This window comes from Anthonomus grandis, chromosome 22 (assembly GCF_022605725.1).
Source record: "Anthonomus grandis grandis chromosome 22, icAntGran1.3, whole genome shotgun sequence".
NCBI lineage: Eukaryota > Metazoa > Arthropoda > Insecta > Coleoptera > Curculionidae > Anthonomus > Anthonomus grandis.
In genome coordinates, this window is record NC_065567.1 from 37,339,208 (window position 1) to 37,360,248 (window position 21,041).

At 30.6% G+C, this 21,041-nt stretch overlaps 1 protein-coding gene across 4 annotated transcripts; it reads right to left on the bottom strand.

Annotated features, from left to right (window-relative positions):
- Positions 1-2,359: 2,359 nt before the first annotated feature.
- LOC126748820 (CTTNBP2 N-terminal-like protein) lies at positions 2,360-17,874 on the bottom strand. Of its 4 annotated transcripts, none has more exons than XM_050458302.1 (10): positions 17,715-17,871; positions 17,353-17,641; positions 13,341-13,577; positions 12,711-12,812; positions 9,582-9,830; positions 8,896-9,180; positions 8,439-8,599; positions 5,739-5,899; positions 5,330-5,409; positions 2,360-4,267 (listed from the first exon to the last, which is right to left on the bottom strand). In XM_050458302.1, exons 3-10 carry the CDS (start codon positions 13,500-13,502, stop codon positions 3,872-3,874), a joined length of 1,596 nt encoding a protein of 531 aa, XP_050314259.1. In that variant the 5' UTR covers positions 13,503-13,577; positions 17,353-17,641; positions 17,715-17,871; the 3' UTR covers positions 2,360-3,871. The 4 variants fall into 4 exon arrangements, with proteins under 4 accessions (XP_050314259.1, XP_050314260.1, XP_050314261.1 ...); XM_050458303.1 differs by having other exon boundaries at positions 17,353-17,664; positions 17,715-17,849; XM_050458304.1 differs by lacking the exon at positions 17,353-17,641 and having other exon boundaries at positions 17,715-17,874.
- Between the last annotated feature and the right edge of the window lie 3,167 nt (positions 17,875-21,041).

The following is a 21,041-nucleotide window of genomic DNA, read 5'->3' on the forward strand; positions in this document are numbered from 1 at the left end:
CGCATAAATTCAATAAGAATTAGGCAATTGTTTTTTTTTGAAAAACGCTCGGACACGTCAATGGACATTTTCATTTGTTGACATTTTGACATACTTTATTTGTTTTTTTATTGACAGATGATAAAAATATGATGTCAGTCATATTTTTTTTAATGCAAACATAATAATTTGGTATGTGATATATCATTTGAAAGGTCTTCATTCATAGAGTATGTTCCTTCCCAAAATTTGAAGTCATTCCAATAATTTAAATTTTTTTTTAATTTTCAAGAGATCAAATCTTTATCATGTGTAAATAAGAAAACAAACGAAGTATGTCAAAATTTCAACAAATGAAAATGTCAACTGACGTATCCGAGCGTTTTTTAAAAAAAAATTGATTGAATTTATGCGTGACTTTACACCCTCACTGTATACAGCAATTAACAAATTAGAATTTTTAAAGTTGCAAAAAATAATCTTTGGGTACTAGGTACAATATACATGTTAATTTTAAGCATTTATTTTGATAAAACGCCGCCAAAGCCATCAAAGCTTTGAAATAATATAGTCTTAATGAGCATTTATCACTTACCCTGTGCAAGCTTCACTAAAAACCTTCCACGTGAGCACATTATTTTTAAATATTAGTCTAATAATTTACCGGCATTTAAGATAAATAACATACAAAAATAATACACCTGTCCTCGCCTTGTCTGTTAAATAATAATTTGATCGTAACTCCCGTGTACTAACATCGTAACTCAACTCGAACGAATTCAGAAGCGCACGCGGGCAGAGTTGGCGGATTTGTAACATCCTATCTTAAGTTACGATAAAACTGCATTCGCTAAAATAAAAATAATGGACATCTTAAGTATACTTACGATAAAATTAATGAATTAGAATGTGTGTATTATTATTGTATGTAGACATACGATGAGCTGTTTTTATTAGATTTGCTGCAGTCTTCTTGTAACTCTAGATACGATGAAAATAAGTTCTTTATTAGCCATTTATAGAGTTTGTAACTTAAGTTACGATTTTATTAACGCCAGATTTCTTGCGAAGCAGATACGATAAAACTTTTTTTTTTAAATTCCTGTTTTTTTTTCAAAAATTTTAATTTCTTATTATTTTAAAGGAAAGGGAAGAAAATTTCATACTAGAAAGTAGTCTTAACTCAATTTCGTCAAAAATCGAGTTACGATGTTCTTATTTGCGAGCGTCGAAGTTCAAAACTCCCAAATACATGTTTTTATGTCGTTTTTCAAATGTACAGTAGTGCATAAGGTACTTACATGCCTGATCTGAAAACTATTTACAGTAGACAAAAAAACTTTTAGTCTTATTAAAAATGTAATCCCTTAGACTACCTTCCTAGATAACTAATCTGTTTTCGTAAATATGCAGATTTTAAAGTTATTAACATTATCTGATACTCTTGAAACTAGGTTTTATTGGAAAAAGGGATGTTTCTTATATCTTGAAAGGCGCTGCCGTACTTTGCACAGCTCATCATTTTCATAAATATTGCTTAGCATATTTATTTTTTCCTTCGGATATTAAGACTCGACTTTCTTTAAAACTTTCATTTCTTCTTGATAGTTGTAAAAATAAAAGTCCATCACCAAATGCCTGTATGCAATATATTAAATTTATTTGAAGTCCTCAGAAATAGGAGCCAAAAACATCCTAAGGTTGGTTGCTTGGCATTCACAGTATCTTTAGGCTAAAAGGCTAAAATATATAATTTTTCTAGATAGTAGAATATTATCCAAATAATTTCTATTGCGTCAGTTCCCTATAAAAATCATCATTTAACTAAATGTTTAATCTCATGATATAGTCATTAAATAATTACTTACAGGAGTAAAGAATAATTCTAATACTATTAAAACGCAAAATCAAGGAGCTACACGAATAGAAAAAAGAGGATACTTGTGGTTTGTTTCGTTGCCTCTGACGCCAGCTTTCAGAGTAAACGATGATGGACAGCATAGCAATTGCACCTTGTAAGATCACCTTGAAATCTGTTTTTTTTTCCATGAAGTTGTTAACACTACCACGACCCGTTTTAAATTTTATTTGTATACCGCTCTGCTGGCGTTCGTCTTTTCGGGATTATTTTTCTCGTATACCTATAAACTATACAGTTTTCAGAGAGTCTACAGTTTTTAAAACTATAACTATAAGCTTAAAATTATACAGTCAATAGATTTCAGTGTCGAATGGGCATTATATTATATAATCTCCTCTGTGAAGCAGCATCAAAAAGATTTTAAAGTATTATAATCTATTAGGCACCAATTGCTTTGCCAAACTATGAAGTTTGAACCAAGAGTTTAGTGATATTTATTATTATTTAAGACACCCTGTATAGATTTAATTAATTTATTTGTCAATCAACAAATATACATAATTACATATCCTGAGTATTACATGTCCTAGTTTCCTATCCTAAACCGAATACCTTTTAGCAGTTTTTAGAGATGTACATAATTCAGAGATAACATAGTTATTTCATTTAATAAAAAGAAATCACCATAAATAAATCTGCTTTTAATAAACCAAAGTATTTTTCATAGGTGAATGCTATATTTAAAATCTCTAGAGTCCACTTAAAACCGAGAGGCCAGATGCAAAAAATAAATGTACATACGCCGTAAACTGCATTCGCCCGCTCAGAATATTCCGGCACATTGACCGTTTAAAAGCGATACAGATGATCCCCCACGACGTTTATGTCTGACGTCTTGGTTTTTAATCGAGTATAACTTAACTTATTGACTTGTTTTACGCACATTTGCTGCAATTCTACTTATTTTCCTGTTTTTTTTATACAACCTACATCGCTTTAGGGTCTAAAACCCTATAAATAGAATAGTACTGTACTCATACAGGTTGTTATTTTTGAAGTGGGAGAATTGTGTAGTTATTAAATCAAGCCCGATTGATTATTAACATTTCATGCTAACTAAAACAATTAGGGTTTAAGAAAAATTGTATGCATTGCTAGTGGCTCGGATTCATCCCCCATTTATTGATTTTCAACAAAATAGTAAAATAACGCTTCTAGGAAGTTAATCATGTCGAGTAAGGGTATAATTTTGTAGTTTGGAATGATTTTGCATTCGTATTGATCTTATTATCCATATACACAACGCAAACGAATAACTTTGAAATAAAGCCATTCATTAAAAGTAACTCAGGCATTTACCCTTATATCCGTCAGTTATATAATTAAAGTTGATTATAAAATGGCAAAATAAAAAAAAATAAAATCCACATTATCAATTTTAATTTAATTACATTCATCAAATTTGGTAAAAAAACTTTAAAAACTTGCCTAATATGTCTTTCTTAAAACAAAATGTGAGGAACGACCTTTATAAAAAAGGTTCAACTTTTCAAACCTGTAATTGGACAATAATTAATAACCCCCAGAGGCTTAAACTCATTTATACAATAATCTATGAATGAAGAAAGTCCAATAGAATGAAAAGGAAAGTAAAATGCAATGTGTAGTGATTAAAACCAACTTTTAGGTTATTAAAAGAAGTGCAGAAATGTATTATTTAAAGTGGTCAGCAAGAGCTCTGATTGCGTATTAACAATTCAGAATTTCGGTGAGCAAACTATACCAATTTCTATAAAAAAAGTTTGTTAAAATTTTTTTTTTTAATTCACCGATATTTAACTATGTATAATTAACATAATAAAACAACTATACATCAAGTTATCAGAACGATTCCATTCATTTGAATGAATTCAACTTAAATATCACAATAAGTAGACTTCTGTGGCTGATTAAGATCTATTTTATACCGTTATGATTTTGCCAGCCTCAAAAATCAATAAATAAATACTACTACATTTACTAAAATGAGATTTAAGTATTATTGCTAGTTGCTGCCATTGTTACAAACATTTGTTGAAAATCTGCCAACTCTTGACCGAGAAGCTCAATGCCTTGCCCAGACGGCCGCAGTCCTGGTTGTTGTGCTGGAGCATGCGAGTCTGTGTCTTTACTGGAACTCACATTTGCCTTCTTTTTCTCTGATTCGCCGCTATCGGGACGCCTCGTTGCAGTTGACTTGTTGGGGATGACAGGTTTGTTTGGTGGAATAGGCGGCGGTAAGCCCCTTGCAGCTGCACCTTTCTTGGGTGGGGTCTGAGGCGCGGAAGACGATAACGACTGCTGCTGCTGCGAGTGTGAATGGAAGGAACTTTTTGCTACTGGCCTGATCGTAGACGAATCAACTATTACCGGATTACCTGGTACGATCTAAAGATATTACAAAATATACATATTTTGATTGTTAAAAAAAATTATTTTAATAAAAATACAAACTTTATAAAGACGCTCGTCTGTTTTTTTAAAAGTCTTTTATAATTTTATGCAGTGGCGGCTCATGAGTTTGGTTTTAGAGGGGGCGCAAACTTACTTTGCTTACTTAACCTAACTCATCCCTCTAAAGTGAAAAAAAACATATATATGGTAAAAGAAGAAAGTTACTTCCAGAATGATTATACCGATACATTGAACGATACAAAAGATCGTACTCTAATAGCCTTGTCCAGTAGCAGGTAGAAATTTTATTTAAAAAGTAGATAGTAGATAATAATAATGATAAAAATTCTTCGAATATATTATAAGGTTGGTTTATTACACAAGTTAGATATGCTTTTCTTCTATTTTCCTTTTATTAAGTATTACCTCAACATGCTCATTTTAAGTGTCTTTTTGTCTTTAATAAAAAAAAATTCTTTCTTATTCAAAGTTAGTGAGTTTTATTTATGCGCAAAACCGGGTCTGCTTTTACACCCTTTTTGTTTTTAATTTATATTTAATACCGGTGTAGGACGTCTGTTATTCTTAATTACCATTTTTGCTTCTGAACTTAAGTTCCTAAAAACAAGTTTTTTCAATTCACACACATTTTCCCTTTTTTTCACAATCACATTACGATTAAAAAAAAATAGTCTGCGTTTTCGCAAATTAAAAAACGGCGCAACAACACATCTTTGCATAACAAAGCGAATATCCGGTCACGGGCTCAATCACGTTGAGTCCCCAACAGCTAGGCTGTTGGCATCCATCGAAGAAATATTGGTTAGAGTTGCCTCGGAATAGTTTTGTTTGGGAGAGTCGATTTAATATGCATCGATTTATATAGGTAGACGTATGTAAAAAAATATATTTCAAATAATAAAATATGGAATATTGTATGTTGTGTGAGGATGAGAAAATTCTTACAGGGAGCGGAGTCCCAGAGTCTTCCCTCACAAATCGCCACTGATTTTATGTAAATAATGTCCTAGCCAAAATTAACACTTGTCAACTTACCTTGGCGCACCCTGGAACTGCGGTAATGGAAGTTTGCCTGAGAGTTTGTCCTGGAGTAACTGACTGTGCAATGCCAGTAGCTATAAAGAAACATATTAATTAGCAGGCATGGGCAATAGAAGACTAAATAAAGGGGATTAAAATTATGCTTAAGTATCATTCTTTTATTTAAAGTAAATTTTTCAGGATATCCCAATTTTGAGTATCTTAAAAGAAATTGCTGATATATACTGAAAAAATTTTAATAGCAAAATAATCAACTCATTTCTTTTATCAATACTTTCTCAAGCACTTAATTTAAAGAAAATTGAGTTTGTGAACTTAATTACAGAAAAGTTATTACAGTATGGTATAATCTTAATTTTCTTGTGAGTCTAGTAATAATAAGATTAGAAACATTTTAACTCACTTGGACCAGAAACCGGCACACTCGATACAGTAGCAGTTGGTTGCACCACTTTGGCAACACTACTAATAATAGCACTGCTATTGTCTGATAGCTGCATTCTATTTCTTATTGCGTCACATTCTGCTCTAAGCCTACTGATTTCAGTCTCCATTTCTACAATTCTGAAGAAAAGAAATTATTAATTAACCTATTTCTAAGTATTTTATTTAAGTTAGACAATTCGATGATGAAATAACCATTGAGGGCAAACTATTTGAATTCATGACCCTAGTAAAAAAAACTGATGTTTTATTTTCCATAAAGGGTTTCCCAATAACTATACGTTTTCAAAATATCACGGCCGCCATGATCGAAACAAAATTATTGTTACTTTCTGACAGTTGTGTTCAAAATAGTATAGCATATTATCATGGTAAAATACACGCTTCAAGAACGTTTTCACTATTAATCAAAAGTTTTTTGAAAATAATCTTTTGTTCAAACTAGTTGCTCGGTGCGTGAAAAATGCGGATAATACTGTGCTTAATATTCGTCAAAAGATTCAAAGCGATATTATTCTAAACGATAAGAAAACACCAAGAAAGAAAGAAAGAAATCCAAACAATGCCGATGCGGTGTTATCGAAAACGCGAATATGTCGGTAAATCGTCATTCTCAAGACCTTAAATCCTCAAGGATGACAACTCGACAAATTTTCAGGCGGGATTTGACTTTTTACCCTTACAAGATAGTGTTGACTCAAAAAATAAAACCACTTAACTATTATAAGCGTCGTTTGTTTTGCAATTGGGCTCAAGAGAAACTTAGAAATTATTCTGATTGTTTTTAAGAAAATGATATAGGATTTTTTTTGGCCCCACTTAGAAAAAATGGATTTGACTGTCATTTTCTTGCAACAAAACGGTGCCACTTGTTACACTTCTGGTGAAACCATTGATTCATTAAAAGAAAAGTTTCCTGAAACAATGATTTCCCTTGATGCGAGAGATCAAAGGGAATTTAGACAATTCCGACTAATTACTTGGCCTCCAAGAAGCTGCGATTTAACAGCGTTAGTTTTTTATTGGTAGTCAAACTTTTAAAATATATACCGGGTGACACAGGAAAAAGGGGTACACTTGATAACTTTTTTTATTTTTGAAGATAAACAAATGAAATTTGGTATATCGATAGAATACTTATAAGACCATTTTTTGATTCCATGACATATTCTGTTATTTTTCGTCACTTCGGGTTTAACAGGAAGTGACACTACCTTTTTTATTTTAAATGGGACAATTGGTATATTATTACGCATTGTGATAGAAAATGAACAAATTTTTCAAGACGCATTTGCTACTTTTTGTTTTATACTGATAGAAAAAAATCAATTTTTTAAATTTTGAAATAGGGTGACATGTATGCATTAAAAATTTTAATTATTAGGCAGGTAATCACGGAAAAATAATATTAATTATGTTTTATTACTTAAATCTTTTACACGCCTATTTGAAATTCCTAGTATTTTTTGCATTTACTTTCTTTTTTTAAATAACAGGTTATTATGAAGAATTACTTTTAAAATGCAGTTTTTCAGAAATACAGTCAGTAAACATTTCAAATATTAGTAAACACTAAAATTCTTTCAAAAAACTGCGGAAAATATATTTTAATGACAAATAATCGTTAATTTATTATGTCAATTTAAAAATAATTTGCGAACGCATCAAAAGGCAGCTTATTCAGGAAATCAAAGCCTTCAATGCTATTTCTATTAATTAAATGCGTTTATTCATGACTTAATTTTTTTTCTTGATGGGCATATTTATCCACCGATTAATTTGATTTGATCAAAATAATCATATCAAATTATTGGTGAAAAAAAAACTATTACAAAAGTGGTTGTTCCCAATAACGCGCTATTAAAAAAATTAAGTAAATGCCAAAATTACTGGTTTGGACAGTTTAAATAGGCGTGTAAAAGATTTAGATCATAAAATGCAATGAAAACTATTTTTTCGTGATTACTTGATTAAAAATCAATACTTCCAACGCATTCATGACAAAATTAAAAAAAAAAAAATTCTATAAGTATAAAACAAAAAGTAGTAAATGCAGTATCATTATTCTCAGAATATTATTTTCTATCGAAATACGTAATAAAATATCAAATGTCTCATTAAAAAAAAGAAAGTTAGTGTCACTTTCGTTTAAACGGGAAGTGACGGAACACACCGAATATGTCAAATGGTCTTATAACAATTCCATCAATAAACAAAAATTTCATTTGTTTATTTTGAAGAGTAAAATAGTTATTAAGTATTTCCTTTTTCCTGTGTCACCCGGTATTCAGTTCTAATGAACGAGTCCATATAGATCAATAAATGCCTTTAAATCGGCGTGTAGTATGTTTTATATGTGGTACTTTAATATCATTTTTCATAAAAAAAATTCTTTTTCCTTATTAGCAGAGAATTGGGTTATTAAAAATGCAGTAATTTAAGACATTTCACATATTTTATCATAAAAATTAAAAAATATATTGTCACAGACACCAAACATGGCATAATTTAAACGTCATAAAATATTTACTACCAGATCAACGGTTTCAAAAAATGGTTTACTTCAAATATTCATAACAATAACCGCGTTCGGGCAGTAATTTTATGTAATGATACGTCGTTCCCAACCAAATTTAAAAACTGAACGTGAAAAATTTACCTTTGATCCTTGGCTGTAAGCTGCATTTTTAAGTTTTTCTTCTCTAATTCAAAATCATGAGCTTGCTTCTCTAGTTCAGCTTCCATTTGCAGGGATTTTTTACTTTCTTCTTCTAAACCCTCTGCCATTGAATCAATTCGGGCTTTCTCTTCAGAAAGTATCTGCAAATATTTCAAAATCCAATTTGAATACAATCCATATTGTAACAGACCATATGTAAACAGACGAAAAAACAAAAATAAGAGATACCAGAGAAAATTATGTCAAAAATTATGCAAAATTCAAATAGTTTGTGCAAATAAAATTTTAGCATTTACTATTACCATTTTTTAAAATAAAACTCTAGATAAAATATAAATGAAACACAGAAGTCAACAGATGTTTTATTGGTTTTTAGTGAGACTCATGAATTAACTATTGGTAAATGTATTAAAAAATGTAAGAAACTTATGTTTACCTGAGCAAGATCTTCACTTCGTTTCCTTTCTTCAATATATTTAACTATAATCTTCTTCCGTTCTTGTAAAAGTAGCAAAACAATTTGCTTCTGCCGGGCCCTTTCTTCATCAGCCAACTCTACTTGTCTCTTAACTTCCTTTTCTAACTTCTTTCGTGCGTTTCGTTCGATTTCTAATTCCTGCCGTAACCGAGTTCTTTCCATTTCCAAACCATAAGTAATATCGTCGCCTTGGGCCGTGTCATGTTCATGCTTACATTTTTCTTCTTCTAGCTCCTGAATTACCTGTAAGTTATGATCGTAGGCATATTTAAATATATACATTTTTTATAACAAGACTAACCGTTAAAAACCCTGTATAGATTGATTTTCGAGAGTTAATTTTTTTATAAATAAAAAATTGTTTAAAAGCAGTTTATTTAAGCATGATCTACTTTGAAATAAAAAAAATGGTGGTTTAGGGACAGACTCAAAATGTAATAGTTTCAATTTATATTACCAAAAACACTTCACGCTTAAATAAGCGTTGTTTTAAAACATCCTATAATTTTAATAATTTATATGAATTTTTGGTCTTTAATCAGTTCTGAAACAAAAAACATGGACACCCTGACCAACGGAATAAAAAGTATTACTAAAAAGGATTATTTTAAGCTATTGCATTTTTAGAGATAATTATTACCAACCTTTTTGTGTTTCACTTCTGCTTCCTCTAATATATTAATTAAATGTTGATGTGCCCATCTTTGCTGCAATGTCAGTTGCTCAAGAGCTTGCATTTGATGTTCTGCTGCCGTTTGCATGTCTTTCTCGCTCACGGGAGGTTTCGAATTTTGAGTATCTGATATACTATCCCTGAGCAGAGCAGTATAAGGGTTTGCCAATGCATTGGGTACATATCTACCCAAGGTAGCTACTTGTTTCAACCGTTCAGACTAAATAAAAAATAACCATTTGATTTTTTTAGATGGCTATTGCCACCATATTATAATACATAATAAATACATAAAACCCTTGAATCGAAGAAAAAGTGAAAATGAGACAAATAGGGTATCTTCGGAGATGTAATGGCTGGTCTTTTCTTTATCTTATCACATTCCAAACTTTGATTTCATTTTTATTTCTGCTTAAGTGAAACAACTGCCATATTCTTAGCAAACTTAAATAAACCTAAATAACTTTATTATACAGGGAGGCCCATTGAAAACAGTTCAACAAGGTTTGGGGCCCTTTTTTAAAAAATTTTAAAAACCGCTCGGATCCGTCGATTTAAAATTTTAGAGGGACAATTTTTTTTAATACTTTCAACCCCTTGGGGTTGCAACCACCTTCAAAATCTTAAATAGGAGTGGTTTCAAGTAATTTGATGATGAGCTTATTTTAAAGGCCTACAACTGCCAAGTTTGAAATTGCTAACTAAAGTTTTTCGCAGTCACTTGTCAAAGATTTTGAAACAATACCATTGTTTAATACTTTTAGAGCTAGTTTTTAAAGGTCTTGATTTACAAAACAAAAACGCTTGCATCCGTCGACGTTTGATTTTAGAAAAACGATTTTTGTGTTTAAATTTTTAACCCCTTAGCGGGGACGAAATTCACCCTTATTTTTTAAATGGGAAGGGGTGTATTGTGATTTTACAGTTTCAAAAAACGCTATTTTACAATAGCGCTTTGTTTTTTAAATTTGCGCTACGCATCGCCAAGCAATGGAATTCTAAACATTTTATTGGATATTTTAGGTGTATGAGTAAAAAATTGTTTTTAAACTATCAAAAATCAGTCAACAATCCGACTTTATCTTCAGTAAACAAGTTGATGTGAATTAGTTATTCATGTACTTTTCTTTCGATTCGATAAAAATGGTTTATTCTATTGCAGAGAAAGTGAAAATTATTGAATTATACTTTATAAACAATCATTATGCAAGACTAATGGCAACTTTGTTTAATGAGAGATAATCCCAACTATCTTTTAAATGTTTGCTTCTCAGACGAATGTTCATTTTTTCTCAATGGCACTGTCAATCGTCATAACTGCCGGTACTGGTCCGACACGAATCCAAGGATCTACAAAGTTCATACAAGGATGGAGGTTCATTCTTAACACCTTCAAAAGTTAAAAGTTTGGGTTAGTATTTTTGGTGATCACATAATTGAACAATTTTTCTTATATTTCATATTTTGATATTTCAGCAAGACAAGGCTCCTCCCCATTATGCATTTCCAGTACGGCCGTTTCTGGATGAAACGTTTCCTGGTAGATGGGAGAATAGGTGCTATCGAATGGCCCGCGAGATCACTCGATTTATCTCCTTTTGATTTCTTTTTGTGGGGACATCTGAAGTCGAAAATTTATGCCACCCAACCTGAATCGTTAGAAGATTTATGGAACCGCATCATTCATGAATGCCAACAAATGACACCCGATATTTTTCACAATGTCCGGGAACATTTTGAACAGTTGTTGTACTATTGTATGGAGGTAAACGGCGGACATTTTCAACATTTAATAAGATAATGCGTAAGTCCTAACCAATAAAATTTAATTAGATTTCTCTAGAAACCGCAGCTCAAATTTAAAAAACAAATCGCTATTGAAAAGAAAATTGAATGCCCTTTCAAAAGATGTATCACAACACACCCCGTCCCATTTAAAAAATAAGGGTGAATGTCGCCCCCGTCAAGGGGTTAAAAGTATTAAAAAAATTGCCCCCCTAAAATCAAAAATCGACGGGTCCGAGCATTTTTTTAAAAAAAGGGCCCCCCTTGCTCGACTGTTTTCAATGGGCCACCCTGTATAAATAGCTATATTTTAACCAGTGTTATAGTAGAACAAAAACAAAATAATATAGTACAAGTTCAGAATAATAATTGATTATTATGAAAAACTAATTTCCATTCAGCCCACTTTTGGACGAATCTATTTTTAGAAAGTAATATCTTTATTTGGTATGTTGAATTTTATGGCTATCATAGTATGTAAAAATGCATTTATTGAAACTTCTTCAACAAAAAGATATGTATTTTCCTATATTCCACCTCATTATTTCTATTACTCTGAAAAGGCCATAATCAATTAACCAAGAAAAACAACTTTTGACTTTTATAATAAAAAGACTAGATATTGTTCACTTCTTAGGTGCACCTATCTGGTAGTATTGTTTGACTACTTGGAACTACACTTATAAATCAGGTTGAAAGTGAACCCAGAAAATTTTAAAAAAATTATTTTAAGTTTGGAAATAATAAAGGTAGATACTTTGATGAATCAGACAGTCTAAAGCTTTTGTAATATCATTTCACTACACTAATTACAGCATGAATGAATAAACTACAAGACTGGTTCACAACGCTAATGACGTGCTATGACAAATAAATCCATTTGATTCTAAATTTAGTACTTTTAAGCAAAAATATTTCTTTATTTCTATAATTACAATGTAAATTGATTCCGTTGATAAATAAATGAATTATAATCTTTACTTAATATTACTATCCCTAAGAAGCGCAAATTTAAAAATTATATATCAAAAAAGCAGATTTAGATTCTTTGCAGAAATAAAAAACATATTGCTACTGATAAATTTATCATTTAAACTAAATGAACTGAATGATTTATTTTACTTTGACACACTCTAAATAGAATGTAATTAATGTTTAAAATTGATTACTTAATTGTCTTACCACTGACATTGGTAAAACAACTGCCTAATTATGTAAATGCATTATCAAATTTTTCCTTAATTTTTTATTATTCCACAACATCACAGTTTTCATAATTATAAAAAATTAACATAAGAATAGAAAAATTTCTTACCTTTAAGGCAGCTATAACAATATCTCTGGCTTGTAGTTCACCTTCAAAACAAGTGACTAGTTTCAAAAGATCATTTTTTGATAATTCCATTTTTGTATTTCTCTGAAAATAAAATGTTATCCATGACTCAACAAATATTAGCATTGAATAAATTGTATAGTGATCAAAATTCAAAAACTTTCATATTATATATTTCTTTCCTTGTAAAAAGTTTGAAATCTGTCTGCTTTATTCTAGTTATGCATAAATACAATTTTTATTGCCTGAAATTATAAATTTTGGTTAAAATAAGAAAATCTATATCAGCATACATGGTTAAATAGTAGAATTTTTTAAATTTTATTTATGATCCAATTTAAATTAAAATGCCACTCTATCCACCTATATCTTTTAAATAAAAATATGGTTCTCATTCTAAATTAACAGCATAAAATAATAAGTTGTACAATAAAAAGTTGTTTTAAATTTGTATATTGACTTCAGGCAAAGTATTTAAATAAACATAATCTAGTGGGGAATATGACATTATTAGTTACACCTGGAGGATAATTAAAAGAATGACATGAAAGAATTTGATGACTCTGTTGCTTGAAATATGAAAATATGCTGAAATATAAAATATCAATTTACCTTTAATGTGCTGCTGCTCAAATTCGTCCTATCAACTTCTTCTGGGGCCACGGAAATTTCTGTTTGACTTTCAGAGCCTGTTCCAACTGAGAAAGTGGTACCAAATTTCTGAGTGACTACTAAACCCGTAAGCCAGTCAATCTCAACATGACTACCAGCCATTCTCTAAAGGCTCGAATTCCTCATGTAAGAAATATTACTAAGTGGCCATCATTAAAACTATTCATTTCAATATGACTGTAAAAAAAAAACAACATTAATTTTTTTTTTACCTTCCTCTTATTTGTTGTTAAAGAGTCCATGAGAAAAAGAGAGCCATTCTTAGCAGGACACCCAATACACAAAATGTAAAATGTATAAAATTTTACATAAATGCCTGATATAAAATAGGACAATGAAGTTACACCTAGAAATACCAGCATTGCTGTTCTGCAGCAGCAGATATGTAAGCTTATAGAGGGTGTCATTGAAGTGGTGTAAAAAAAATTCGAGGGGTAATAGTACTCTTAAAAATAGTAAAAAAGTATAGGACCGAAAATGCATATTAAGGGAGTAAGAAACACTGAAAGAGTTAATTCAAACAGTTTTTTGAAATTGTAGATTTAAGAAACTAGATAAGATTTCTGCCATAAATTAAATGGTGATACTGAAAAATTATTTGGAAAATCGAAAAGAGCAGTTTTTGTAAGAATAGGGGGTTTGTTTTATGAATAACTTTTTTGAGGTAATTTTTTCACAATGTAGTAGTAAGTTGTAATAGTAAGTAGTAATCAAGTAGTTATTAAATAATTGATTAAAAAATCAAAATTTCATGATTTTCTACATCTTATAGCTTAAAAAAATTAAATAATCCAAATACCACCAGTTATTCAGTGGGTATTGGAAAAGAACTTCAAGTATTTCTAACAAGCTACGCTAATAAAGTTGATGAGTATTTTTTATGCATCAAACATACAGTTTCCAGAATGAAAATTGATTGAAGTTTGAAAATTTTCAGATATAAAATGGGGTTTACAAGATACCTAAAACACATATCCAAAGCAGCTTCCCCACAACCAAATTCCATATCGCAAATGGGAGTCAATTAAGGCAAAATAAGCACTTTTTGTTAAGGTTATCATTTGTATGGCAAAACAACTTGATGCTAATTTTAGGGATAATTGCTCTACATGTTTGTCAAATTTCAATAGGTCATCTATTACCAAGCCCATAAATTTATTGTACTTTGCTGTCAAAATAGGATCTGTGTTTAATACCACATTGTCAAGTATACATTTAAAAAATGAGTCTTGGACACATTAGGAGTACTATCAACCCCCAAATTTCAATGACACCCTGTATATATAAGAGCAACAACAATTTTAAACCATTTCAATGATACCTGCATATGTAAATGTAATAATAGTAAAGAAACTTATAAATCAATTTTTTAATATTGTGTTTATTAATAAATTTGCAATACCCTAATAAGTTCTTTCGATACAACAAATTGACAATAATTTTAGTTTAGGTGATGTGTGATTAGGAACTCCAGATTCTAAAGTAAAAATTACTTTGGTAAAGGTTTTGTTTAGCAACTTTTCTGAAAATCTCACCAAAAATTATGGGCAAAGGGCTAAAATGTGTGAATTTTACTGAAAACAACACTTCAATTACAGAATAGTAAATCTTCAAGTGGATTTAAAAAAAAATAATTTGAATTAAAAACCCAATTTAACCAAACTTTTCTAAAAACCACACTTATAATTATGGGAAAATAGGATCTAGTTTTGACAATAAAATGTGAGGAAATATATCTATACCTACTGTTATTTTATGATATTGATTTGTAAGTTGACCTTATAAATTTATATTGACCTAGCCAAAGAAATACAACAGCTTGGATATATCTCGAACTTCCTGGAAGTCGCACAAGAAAGCACTATATATCTCTATCCTGGGAAGAAGAAGTAACTGAGATTATTATGGGATTAAAAAAAAATTCAGCCGCAGGACATGATGAGATAACAATTATGGATCTATGGAACACCAAGAATGCGATCACAAAAATTGTTGTTACCTTGGTTAATAATGTAATATCTCGAAGCCCATTCCATACAGCATTAAAAATAAGCAAAGTGTGCCCAATCTTTAACTCTGGTTGTAAAGATAATATGCATAATTATAGGCCAATTGCTGTCATAACCATATTTTTTAAAATTGTGGAAAAAGAACATTCATCAATTTACTGAAACAAATAAATTTCAATATGGCTTGGTAGAGCATAGTAGTATCTTAAGTGCTACAGTAGATTACTTTTCAAAAGCCCTGGATGATAAAAAGATAATTGTTGCTGTTTCTTGTCCTTAATAAGGCTTTTGATGTGGTGGATATAAGAATATTATTGGAAAAACTATATAAATTGGGATTTAGAGGAGTGGCATATAATCTAATAAAATCATATTTGTACAACAGAGCCCAATATGTTTGTTTAGATAACACTAATAGTGATCTTATAACTGATGAGTATGGAGTCACTCAAGGCTCTGTTTAGGTCCCTTATGGTATTCCCTTTATGTACTTAGTCTTAAACTTGCAAACCTACAGGCAAGGTACTTTACTTTTGTCAATGATACTGTCTTATTATACACAGATACAAATGAAAATGATTTATGCAATTTAGTCAATAATGATTTAAATATATACAATCAATGGCTTTACTATGTTATGTTATTTAAACAAATAAATGTTATTCCTCAAAATTATTTTAACATCAATATTAATAATATGTCAATAGAAAAAGTAGACAACATTAAATATTTAGGCTTAATAATAGACATTAATTTGAATTGAGGACAACACATTGAACATCTCTCAAAAAAAAAAATTAGCAATGATTCCAATTATATACAAATGTAGACATTTTATAAGTAACAAAACAAAATTTAACATTTATATTGCTTTTTTTCTCTCACATTTTAGATATTTAATACCAATTTGGGGTACATGCGGTAAACTAAATTTTACTGCAACTCAAATTTTACAAAATAAAGTTCTTAAAATATTGTTCACTTATGATAGACTAACTAGTACTAAACACTCTATATAGAGAATTAAATATACCAAAACTTGATGTCATTCTAGAATTAGAACAAATTAAATTTGTATATAAAATATTAAACTACAAACAAAGAACTAATGTAGATATTATAAAAACAAATGATGTACATAACGATAATACTCAAATGATGTACATAACTATAGGAGCTCAATTTAATATTTACCAAGGCACAGTAAGAACTAATGCAGGTCTAAGAAATACTTTATATCAGCCATGCAAAATATATAATGAAGTTCCAGAAGAAATAAAAAATATTAAGAGGTTTCAAAACTTTGTACGAGAAATTAAGCTTTGTTTAGAAATAAGTAGGTAAAGTATTTTAGTATTGTAATTCTTATGTTGAAGGCACTGTAATATAGGTAAAAGTTCTTAAATTTAACAATCTAATTTATTGCCAAATTATACAATTGTTAAGAAGAAAAAAAAAGTTCTTTATAGAAATATAAATTCTCAGAAATTAATTTTCCAAAGATTTAATAGTTCGGTTGGATTAAATCGGAATATGGGAAAATGCTTATTCCCATAATTTCAGGTACAGTTAAATGTCCAAATATACCTATTTGTATGTTTTTTTTTGGAAAAAAAAGTTGACATGAAAATTTACTCCTCTACTATCGGAATAATATTTCTAGAAAAATTAGACACATTTTAAGCCTTCACCCACAATTTTATGTGCGGTTTTCAGAAAACAACTTTTCAACAACACATTAAAAAAACTTGATATTCTTGGTTAAGAACATTGTTCACAAATCCATCTTTTTCATTTAAATCTCTTGTTTGACAATTAGATTTAATTAAAGGAACAAAAGGAACTACATTTATTATTTGTTGACAAAGCAAAGAAATGTAAATACACATATTTTAATAACTAAATAATAGAATTTTTTTTATATAATAGCAATGGGTACCTACCAGTAAAATGGGAAATGCTCCAGATGTAACCTAAGAAGTATTCTCTTGATATTTCCCTAAACAAATTTCTATACAAAAAATTTGCTGCTCCACAGTTAAAGAATTGTTTTTATTTCAATCTTTAAATTTCATTACTAAACATGTTACATACTTTGAGAGATTCTAATGATTTAACGTTATTTTTAAATAATGAGTTTGATTTGTATATTGCAGGCCTGTAAAGGAAATCCATCTTTTCCCATTTTACAAGAAACTGGCATACAACAGGGATGGCCCAGGAAGTGTCCAACTGGTTGAATTCAAAACAGTTAACTATATGTATAATTATTATACAAATTATTGTATACAGTAACTATACCTACATAAAGTGCTGAATGAACACTATGATAATTTATGGATTATATTGTACCCAAAATCAATTTTTAACAAAAAAAAACCAAACATTGAAAATCACATCATCCCGCTATAGATGGAAGGGGGAATGGTGAACTGTGACTGTGACTACAAGGGAACATGTGTCAACAGTGTCAGTTCGAAACAGTCAAATTGTGATTTTTTTGACCAAACCATGGAATTTGACTTAAAGGAATTGACAGCTGTTTTGAATATTAAATATTTAAGCTGAGAGCATATGCATGCCGTTGAAATTTTAAGGACAGAAAAGGATTATTATGTATGAATCCTAAAAGTGAGATACAGTATTGGTAGAGGCGAAAAACTCTTATGGCAAAACTGCGAGTTTATGAATCACAGAATTAATGGCTATGTGGATGGAGAGTTTTCTGGAAAATCACATGCAGAGGTTTGGATGGAGTGTACCTCCAAATAGATGTAGACTCCTTGACAGACAATGGTTTTGTAACGATTTATTATATCAAACTGACGCAGTCCTTTCACCTATTTACTCCATTAAAAACAATTGGATCTCATAGACTTTGCAAACTCTATATAACTCGTATTATAAAATTGAAAAAGTAATCCTTTAATAAATACAAGTGGACATTTATTCAGGCAGATAGGAATTATCACCTAGATTTTACTCATTACCTATTATCTGCAATACGAGCGGAGAAAAAAGATTATGACTATTCAGTTGAACAAAATTAAAAATGATTCGAACAAAACTTCGAAAGTCAAAATTAAACGAGTGGAGTGTTTTGCCATTATATTGCAGGCAGTCTTTTGACATATTCAATCATCAAGGGCATGTCACTGCTGCAAAGTGATCATTTTGCCAACATAATGTATATGCCTATTCCCGTTCACATGGCGCTTATAAATTATAACTTCTCTATTAGCCCGTAGCAAAACTTTTCACTTTAAAGTAAAATCTAAATATGATAATTATAAATAATTCTGTGTCTCACTAAATCCAAAGACATTCAAATTTCAAAGGTATTGACGAAATATATATGTCATACCGTACATATTGCTATTTGCCATTAATCATCTTACACCCGTGCTGGAAAAGATTTTTAAACACTCTTCCCAAGCAAAGATTATCTTATTCAATGAGCTTAAACCTATAAGCATTTTACCAGTTTCTGGAAAAAATCTAAAGTTTTTGGTATCATGACTTTGTTGCACCTAGACAGATATTTTTCTTTTTCAATTCAGTTTGGTTTTAGGGTTTGTCATAGTATATTAACAGAGGATTGCAGTACATCAACAGATGAATTGCAATCTGATTATGAACTGCTTGTTCATGAAGGTCCACAGGGTTCCAGGACCAGTTACAGCTATTTCGAATTGGTCATCTGCGCATGTACGTTGCTTAACGCAAGGAAGAGTGTTCACTTGATGACTGGATCTGGGTTTATTAAAGCCAAATTTAATCTCTTTAACTTGTCCTACCTTAATTTAAGCGAAGAAATTATTCCAGCTGCGGAATAAGCTCGAAATTAGTGGCTTGATTTTGATGTTTGCGTAAATTTCGAACCGCATGGCTTGATATCTTAAACTAAAATTCCTATACCCGTTTATGTGCATACTTCTCCAACACATTTAATTTTTATTGGTTAAATATCTCATTTTATCTCAGCTTGACTAAAGAAACTTGTCTTTGACTTAAACAGGCCCTAAATTCTTGCATGTGTTTTGTTTGTATCCAAAGAGCGAAAGCTTGATAAAATTACTCCTACATATGTAAAACATCAAATCCTAAAATATAAATTTTGCGTTGACCTTCATTTAGGCTTGTTTGTGCATCGCATTCTTAGGAATGGCTCTCGACCCTATTTGATAGAGTGCCTAGTGCCAAGAAGTACATACAATATGTTACATAATCCTAACCTTAGATAGACAACCAGTTTTCGCAATCCTTCCCACCAGGGTTTTAAATTTAAAAGCTGTTTCTCACATAGAGCAGTTGTTTTTCTTAATACCAATTATTTGTTGAATATTGTTCATAACCAATCTTCATTTAAAAATGTTTACTACAGGAATTCTACAACAAATGATGCTGTCCTCACTATAGTTTATTTCTAAGTATTTATATTGTTTATTTCAGTTTAATTTCGATTCGAACCCTTCGTACATATATTATGTTTAGTTCTTTTTTTTTGTTGTCTCTCAGATAACATGAAAAAACACTTTGTAAATGTTTACCTGTTATCTAATGATTTGTACATTATCATACTGTTGCATAATAAACGACGTTATTATTATTATTATTATTATTATTATTATTATTATTATTATTATTATTATTATTATTATTATTATTATTATTATTATTATTATTATTATTATTATTATTATTATTATTATTATTATTATTTACAGCCAGTTAAGGCTCGCACTCCCTCTAAGGGGGGGAGGGATCATTTACTTATCCCAGATACCTGCGATATCAAAAGGATTAAGCTCTTTGGTCTGTGGGTGTTTTCGGTGTCCTTAAGTGACCTGAAATGTAGAGTTATCTCCTAGAAATTTCCGGGTGCTGCGAGCAGTTGCCAGTAGTACTGCGTTTTGCATGTGCTTATATAGATGTTCGCCAGTTCCTAGTTGTTTAAGGTATTCCAGTAGACTCTTCGGTATTGCACCCGTTGTCGATATAACAATTGGGATGGTCTGAACATTATCCATTCTCCAGTGCCTTCCGATTTGAATTTCTAGATCTCTGTATTTGGCGATTTTCTCAGTGTGTTTCTCTTGCAGATTATTGTTGTTCGGTATGGCTACGTCAATTAGAGTTGTTTTCCTGGAAATTTTATCTATTAAAATAAGATCTGGTCTATTATGCCTTACATGTTGATCGGTAAGTACACTGCGGTCCCAATATAACTTATATCGGTCATTTTCCACTACGGGTTCTGGAGTATATTTATAATACGGAACCTTCTCTGTTGTAATAAGTTCCAACTTCATTGCCAACTCTTGATATAAAATTTTCCCAACTGAGTCGTGCCGTTCTTTGTATTCTGTCGCTGCAAAGGCCTGACATCCTCCTATTATGTGCTGGATTGTCTCTGATGTTTGGCATCCATACCGGCATTTGTCGTTTTGTACGGACGGATCTCCGACGATGTGCTTGAGATAATTTCTTGTTGGTATAACCTGATCTTGGATGGCGAGTAGAAAGCCCTCGGTTTCTGGAAACATCTTGCCTGATACCAACCAATAGTTCCACGAAGCAGTGTCGACATGATTTTGGCTGATCTCATTAGGATGCCGCTCATGAAGAGGCT

Excerpts from the sequence above, each read along its gene's own strand:
- LOC126748820 (XM_050458304.1), bottom strand. The coding sequence starts at position 13,502 with ATGGCTGGTAGTCATGTTGAGATTGACTGGCTTACGGGTTTAGTAGTC. Across the intron at positions 12,813-13,340 it reads TGAGCAGCAGCACATTAAAG|AGAAATACAAAAATGGAATT; the intron begins GTAAATTGATAT and ends TTTTATTTTCAG. Across the intron at positions 4,268-5,329 it reads CAGTTCCAGGGTGCGCCAAG|ATCGTACCAGGTAATCCGGT; the intron begins GTAAGTTGACAA and ends TAATATCTTTAG.